The 7,992-nt window shown below is 39.3% G+C and overlaps 1 protein-coding gene across 3 annotated transcripts in view; it reads left to right on the forward strand.

Annotated features, from left to right (window-relative positions):
- Dop1a (DOP1 leucine zipper like protein A) overlaps window positions 1-7,646 on the forward strand; it is an 88,960-nt gene extending 81,314 nt beyond the window's left edge. The window contains exons 34-38 of one of the 3 annotated variants that reach the window (XM_027411011.2): window positions 86-141; window positions 1,665-1,829; window positions 3,716-3,845; window positions 5,370-5,420; window positions 7,042-7,646. In XM_027411011.2, the coding sequence (XP_027266812.1) occupies window positions 86-141; window positions 1,665-1,829; window positions 3,716-3,845; window positions 5,370-5,420; window positions 7,042-7,347 (708 nt within the window). In that variant the 3' untranslated portion in view covers window positions 7,348-7,646. The remainder of the gene's footprint in view (window positions 1-85; window positions 142-1,664; window positions 1,830-3,715; window positions 3,846-5,369; window positions 5,421-7,041) is intronic. The other 2 variants (XM_035443833.1, XM_027411013.2) reach the window with 2 other exon arrangements.
- The last annotated feature ends 346 nt before the right edge of the window (window positions 7,647-7,992 follow it).

Consider the following 7,992-nt stretch of genomic DNA (forward strand, 5'->3'; position numbering starts at 1 on the left):
AAGTAAACCCTCCCAAACCCCACTTGTCCCATGTTGAAAAATGAAATTTCCACTTGAAAGTGAACATTTCCTTCTTGGTCTCCAGGTGCAGGTGTTCTTACTGATGGAGCAGGAGCTTACTGCTGATGAAGATATTTCACGGTAATGTGTGCATTTGTGTCTCTATGTTCCTCAGGAGAGTTCAGATACCCCACTATCTAAACTTTCATTATTTGGGGCTAGAGAAATGGCTCATTGGTGAAGAACATTGGCAAGTCTTTTAGAGGACCTGGGTTCAATCCCATCACCCACCTGGCAGCTCACAACAGTCTGTTCCTCTAGTTCCAGGGGCTCTGACATGGTGCACACATTGAAATATAGGCAAAACTCCCATACACATAAAATAAAAAATCTTTTAAAAATGAATACTCCCATTATTCATGTTTGAATATATTTTATTTAGTCAGGAGACATGATAGGCTAAATTATCAGCATTCATGGCCTTCAGCCTCTATACAAAGATTCTGCTTAATACAACTCACTATTGTTTCAACTATATGAGTCATATTAATTTTAGTAGTTCAGATATAGTTCCTGAGACTTGAAATAGATTTAAAAAAAAAAAAATTATGGCAGGTAACCTGTGACCAAGATAATCCATATATCTAGATCTTCCAGAATGTTCCTGTCAATTATATAATAGTTTTATTCTTTTTAGAAGTTTACTAGTATGTATATATTTTCAATTCTGTAAGAATTATTGTTCAGTTTTATAAATTATAATTTTTCTTTAGGAATCATGTCTCTATCTTGGTAGCTAGCTAGTTTGTAATGCTTACCATATGAGTAGAAGGACCTGAGGGTTATCCCAGAATACATGTAAAGAGTCTAAGTGTGGGAACTGGGGAGATGGCTGAGCAGTTAACTTTTGCTGCTCCTGTAGAAGACCAGGGTTCAGTTCCCAGCACCCATGTGGCAGTTCACAACCATCTGTAACTCCAGTTCCAGGGGATCCAATGCCCTCTTTTGACTCCTGCAAACACCAGATATGCATATGGTATGTATATATACTTGGAGGCAAATACTCATCCACAGAAAGTAAAAGCAGAAAGAGATGGGTAGAAGTGGTACATGCACTTGCCATCCACTCTGAGGAAGTAGACAAAGCTGACCACTAAGACTTACTGTCCAGCCAAGCTAGCCTACTTGGTAAGCTCCAGGCTAATGAGAAACCCTGTCTCATAGAACACAATATATAGTGCTTGAAGACACCCAAAGTTGACCTCTGGCCTTCATGTACACACATATGTATATATGGGCATGAATATGCAGGCACATACCAAAGACCTAGTGTTGAATATTCTTAACTCTTTGGTGCTACATTTTTATTGAGTCTCTAACAATATGTTTATTATTATAGAAAGCCCCCCACTCCCTACAGAAAGCAGTTGAGTAGTAAGATTTGATTATCCACTTTTCACTTTTGTGTTTCTTAACTGTAATGGAAATTTGTACTGTGTTTATATTCTTAAAATTTAAAGAACAAAAGGAAAATTTTCAAAATACAGTTTAGTCGTGGTCACTATTCATCAGTATGGCTATGGGAGAGACAAGCTGGTGCTTTAGTATTTCCAGGAGCCCTGTGAGCCAAAGGCCCTGCTACTGACAGCACTGTCTGCTTACAGGACATCAGGGCCATCTGCGGCTGGTCTGGAGACAACCTATACTGGAGGTAATGGCTTCTCCACGTCCTACAACAGCCAGAGGTGGTTAAACCTCTATCTTTCTGCTTGCAAGTTTTTGGATTTGGCTCTGGCATTGCCCTCAGAAAATCTCCCTCAGTTTCAGATGTAAGTAAAAGCAAGAATATTAAATGGATGTTTTTGGAAATACATTTGCTTTGGTCACTGATGCCCAACACTAAAATTCTTTGTGTAAACCAAAGTATTCCTAATTTTCATTAAGCTCTTACTGTACTGGAAGGAGTAGGGCAGCATGGTTACTAGCAGTGAGTGGTTGCTGTGGATATGTTTTCCAGACTACTCACTTAAAAACTAGAGTGCCTCCTGGATATGGGGCAGTGGGGTGGGATACAGACCCAGAAGGCACAAGCTTAGTGGAGGGGACAGAGCCCAGCACTTGAAGGATGTTATGGTGATAGCGTACGTACAAGTTGCTGTGTGCCATACAACAGACAGCTGCCAGCTTTGAGGTTCTAGCCATACCAAAAAGGGGGTTAAAATAGAGGCAGTTTAGGGTTAGAGAGGCTCACCATGACAGTGGCAGAACCAGAGCTGACCTGTCTGAGGTGTTGAGAGAAGAGGCTAGAAAGGGCCTCAGCTGTGTAAAGCAATGTAAGTAAGAGTATCAGTGTGGCCTAGAATACTGTGATGCCACTAATGCCAGTTGCCCCTTTCAAGCGGCACTTTGTGTGCTTTGGGTATCAGTGTAAGTGTAGCCTCGTAAAAATTGTTTGGTAATGTTCCTTTCGTTGTAACAATTTGAGGAGTACTGATATTTAGTTCTTCTCTGAAATTCTGGTAGAATTCTGCACGGAAACCCTCTGGTCCTGGCCTTATTTTGGTGTGGAGACTTAATTCTAATTTAGTGGAGTACAGGTTTTTGAAGTATGACCTGGTAATTCTCTGGATTCCCTCTGTTGTTATTTCCCTTTTCATTTCTGACCTTGTTAATTTGAATATCCACTCTCTGCCTTTTGGTTAGTTTAGATAAAGGTTTGTCTATCTTATTGATTTTTCTGAAGAAACTTTGTCTCATTGATTCTTTTTGCCACTGAAGCTTTTAATGGATTAAGTGATATTATTAAGCTTGCATTTTAGGAAGTTTGTTTTGGCTGTGTGTTTTGACTTCTTTGAAAAAAGTCAAAAAACTAAAAAGCTCCAAGATACTTTAAACAGCAATTGTGCCTACTTTTACTTTTGGTGGGGCTGTCTTAATGCTGGGGATGGAGTCCAAGCTCTTCCTGCCAGGCAAGCACTCTACCCCTAAGCTGTTACATCCACAGCCCTTATGTGAATTACTGTCTTTTTTTAGAGAGAAGGTTGAGTATGTGCTTTTCTATGCATGGACTCTACAGAAGGACACAGTCAAGAGTCTAGCAACACTGATGGTTCCCATGATGGGAAAGTCTTCCTCTTGATGTACTTTCACATGTTAAAATACAATCAACTGTACAAAAGCAGTTTCCTTTTGAGCTTTCTGCCTACTAGGAGGAGGCTGAGGTGGGAGGGTTGCAAACTTGAGGCAGTTACTGCAGCAACACAATCTGAAAAATACTTGGTCTAGTAGGTCAAGAGAAAATGTTTTTAATACTCATTTTTCTCATGGATAAAACAGTTCTGAGCACTTTGCAAGTTGTCCTACTACCTTACTGCTCCGAAATGGTGGTATTTTTTTTCCTTTTGGTTTTTCAAGACAAGAGTTTCTCTGTATAACCCTGGCTGTCCAGGAACTCATTCCGTAAACCAGGCTGGCCTCTAACACAGAGATTCACCTGCCTTTGCCTCCCAAGTGCTAGAATTAAAAGGATGAGCCACCACTGCCCAGCTTGATATGGTAAATTCTACTTTTACTGGTAACACAAACTCCAGGTGAATGACAGTGCTTTTTGATTTAGTTTGCATGTGTTGGTTATTGTTCTTTGTACTAAATTATGTGGCTTATCTTCAATGGCACAGTGTTTTTCTTACTAATATCAGTGTCTTTGCACTGGTAGGTACCGATGGGCCTTTATACCTGAAGCTTCAGATGACTCAGGCTTGGAGGTCAGAAGACAGGGCATACATCAGAGAGAATTTAAGCCGTATGTTGTTCGACTTGCAAAACTTCTTCGGAAAAGGACAAAGGTACTAAAGTTTAGGAGGGTTCTATGTTATTGCATGTTCTATGTTTTATTGTGTGTTCTTTAACTGTGCTATATTATAATAATGCTGCATTCATTAGATTAAGTGTTTCTTGGAAAACTAAGGGCATTATCAAGTTGAGATATTTGGAAAATAAGTTCTTGGTTTTAAAGATTCATGAACTTTTAAAAACACCTTTTATTTTTAAGAAACATGTTTATAATACTCATCTTCATAACATTACTTGTCAATTTCTTCTTTTCAAAATGAGTGAAAACTTTGGAACCAGTGCTTGAAAGTAGTCGTGAAAGTTCTTATGACAAAGCTGAGTTGAACAATGTCCAGAGTAGTTAATCTGATGCCATGTTGAAGATTAGATGTGAACTGATTGAGAGAACAGTAGTACTAATGGGGTTTGCAGAACAGGTCTGTCATGTTGGTCTCACAAAGGAACAATCAGAAGATGAAGAGATCACATGTTTTTAAGTTTTAGTAAACTTGACAAAAATACCTCACCAAAACTGAATTATCCAGATAGACTTTAGTGATAATAAAGAGTCATTCTTTTTCTATGCAACATAAAGTACATGGCTAAAATATGACTAAGCGGAATCTTTTTCACTTTCCTAAATTATAACCTAGAGATACATCTGATGATTTGAGGTAGCACCACTCTTACTCAATCAAAAGATTTTTTTCAAAACAGTACTTACAATATTTCCTCTTTCTATAGCTCTTGTTATACCATGTCTCAAATTTTGTATATCCCCTCCACTACTAACACTCCCTGCAGTTTTAAAAACACCGTTAAGAATTAAGTCTACTAAAATGTGACTATTCGAAAGGTAGTAAAGAGACTCAAAAATACAAATGTTTTAAAAAACTATATTATGTGGTGGAAATCAAGGAGAAAATGAGAATTCCCAGGAACCCATCCCATAAGGGGTAGGAAGGTAAATGCTGTGGTTTAGAGTGTGCCCTGCGTCTTTTCAAACTAAACATCAGGGTAACCTGCCAATCTCTGCCCTGAGTGGAATGGTAAGGAAATGGCTTGTTCTTCACTGGGCCTTTGTTAATCACATCCATCATCTCTTTAGTTCAGGAGGTTGATCAGGTCGACTCTGAGACCAGTCCGCATGTGCTCACGCATTTTGTCTTACAGCAATGAAGCTGTATTTGATTCTCTACAGAGCAAAAGGGAAGAAAGTGATTAGAAGCTTTACTTACAGGATATGAGGAACTTGCTTCTTTAGGAGCCAAGTGAAAGGACAAAGTTGTGGACCAAAGCCTGATCCAGAACAGAACTTTCACTTTTCTGTCACAGAATGTTGGGGGGAAATCATGAATCCAGATGCAGTGAACATTCATGGGTCTCTAGGCCCAAGCCCTTTGCCTAGAAACTAACCCACAGATAGACAGCTGCTTGCACTGGAAGTGTCTTCCCATCCAGATTCTTTAAACAAGGCCTTCATGGCCAAGCAGACTTTTCACTGGAACAAAGGCTATGAGTTCTCTTTCCTTCCACAGGACGAGGAGGACTTTAAGATTTTGGAGGGAATGGAGATGGCCAAGCATCAGGTGAGGGTGGCTATTGGTGCTTGTAATATGGCAGCAAAAGCTACAAGAGAGGTAAACAGGAAGGAAGCTGCACTCCATTTATAGACTTGTGCAGTCAAAGGAGAAAGTGTTTGTCTGGAGATGTTTGGTTATTTAGGATGGGTGCATGAGGACAGGAAAAAAAACAAAACAAACAAACAAAAAAACAACAACACTGAAACACATGTGCTTTTCTTGGCTAAGAGCTCAAGGCCAAGGCAGGGGATCCCTCTTTCATGAAAAATCTCCATAGAAATATGAAAAATAATACCATGATTCTCTTATATTTCAAAATAAGCTATCGAAGGTATAAGCAGCATTTACTTCCCTTCAGGATAAATTTATCTTCATCCACCCTTTGCTTAACATTTAATTACAGTTTGATTTGGGGGGAGGGGGGCGCTAGGAACTGTTTGATGGCATTTAATGATATGAAAGTCCCTGTTTATCCTTTAATCTAGATTGGAGGCTAAATCATTGCTAATAAACTAGATGACAGCTATTTCCCATTTTTAAGTCTTTTCTTGCTTACACATGGCATTTTTTACTGTAATGTATCTGTTTTCCCTTAGATTTTAAAGCAAATAGGACTGATGGGGTAGCTCAGTGGTAAAATGCTTTTAACATCCACAAGGCCCAAGTTTTATCCCTAACATAATAAATAACCAACCTTGGGATCACATTAGGAAACTAATAATAAAATACCAGATAAAATCAATTTCTTAGTAACATCCAAACTTAGAAGAGAGAACACCATTTGTAAATGACACGCTTAGTTGTCCTTCCTGTTTTCCTACTTTCATTTTTTTCTCCTTGTGCTGTAGTGTGTAATTTTGCAAGTGATAACACCTTCAGTTCACTCAGCCCTTTCTGTGGGAGATTACTCACAGCTGTTGTCACTTAGTTGAGTTCATGGAGCAGCTAAGAATCCAGTTTCTCACAGTTTTTGAGACAGGATCTTGTATCTTGAACTCAGAGTCCTCCCAAGTTACTAGGATTCTAAGCTTGTGTTGCCACATCCATCTTAAAGTAGCTCTATATCTTACTAGACAGTAATTATTGGCGTTGGTATTAAATAGTGGACGGTTTTGACATACATTATCATTTGACTTCCTGGCTGAAAAAGAAAAGTTTACCCTGTCATCAGCAAGAACTGTGTGTCTTGCACAGATGCAGCACACTAACTAAAAAGCAGAACTGGACTAGCCTGGGGCATGTCACTCAAGGTCCAGCTTCCCTCCTGTGTCTAGCCCAACCCCTCATTTCTCCTGTGTATTGACAGTAATTATTCACTCTTGAACCCTATAACCAGGGTCAAATTTAGGCAATAAGTTAATGTATCATCAATAAAATAAAGTGTATGAAAAGCTCTGAGTCTGGAAATCCTCATCTTTTATATGACTTATTTTTGTCACAGATCATTTAAACTAAAGTCACCTCTGCAATCTAGTTGAAAACTACTACAAAGAGTTAAATGGTAATAAAAGGCCTCAGCAGCAGTGATTTTCATCGTCTGGAACATAGACTTGATGTTGGCATTTGTATCCATTTCTCACATGAGAGACTTCACCTGTTAGTAACAGCTCCCCTTTTGTTTCTGCAGAAGAATCCAGAGGAAGACAGTTCGGGGAGGACACTGGGCTGGGAGCCGGGGCACTTGTTACTCACCCTCTGCACAATGCGAAGCATGGAGCAGCTTCTGCCCTTCTTCAACATCCTCAGCCAAGTCTTCAACAGCAAAGTCACAAGCCGGTGCGGAGGCCACTCAGGGAGCCCTGTCCTCTACTCAAACTCCTTCCCAAACAAAGACATGAAACTGGAGAACCACAAAGCATTCTCCAGCAAAGCCAGGCAAAAAATTGAAGAGATGATAGAGAAGGATTTTCTGGAAGGAGTCATAAAAACTTGACCACCACCAGTGCTTCCCCAGAGCCTCACTGGAAATGTAATTATTTCAAACACACTGCTCTGAGTTGTATAGTTTCTTTTTCTTTTATATATATGTATGTAACAAAACACTCTTCAGGTTGTATTTAATTTAAATATTTGTAAATAAGAGCTTATGTCTGAACGTGGCCTGAATCAAGTTTAAATATAGTTGGCTCATACTGATGATGGTGCCTACGAGGTCTATATATGCATATATAGCCCATTGTTTCACTGTTGTAGGTTGTCTTAAACCTACCAAATATACACCATGTTTTTTTCTTTTCTGCTTGTTTCAAGCCTCATTTAATTTTTTTTCCCTTTTTTTTTTTTCTTTCTTCTTTCTGTGGTTAAAAATCCTAGTATCAGAATGGCCACTTTGCTGTCTGAGACTTCATATATTAGATGGAGATGTCCCTCCACATCCATTCCCTGAGTACTCAAAGAGTAGCTAAGGCCTGGACCACACATCCTAGTGGGTACAGCACAGGACTCTGTCAGTGCAAAGAAAGATGGGCCACCTGCCAGTTCTGATGCTGCTACACAAACAAACAAGTCAGTCATTTCTTACTTTAAGGTCTGCCCATGGAAAATTGGTTTATAGAAAGTCTCCACTCTCCCATCTGAA

The sequence above is a fragment of the Cricetulus griseus genome, chromosome 4, assembly GCF_003668045.3.
Source record: "Cricetulus griseus strain 17A/GY chromosome 4, alternate assembly CriGri-PICRH-1.0, whole genome shotgun sequence".
Taxonomy (NCBI): Eukaryota; Metazoa; Chordata; class Mammalia; order Rodentia; family Cricetidae; genus Cricetulus; species Cricetulus griseus.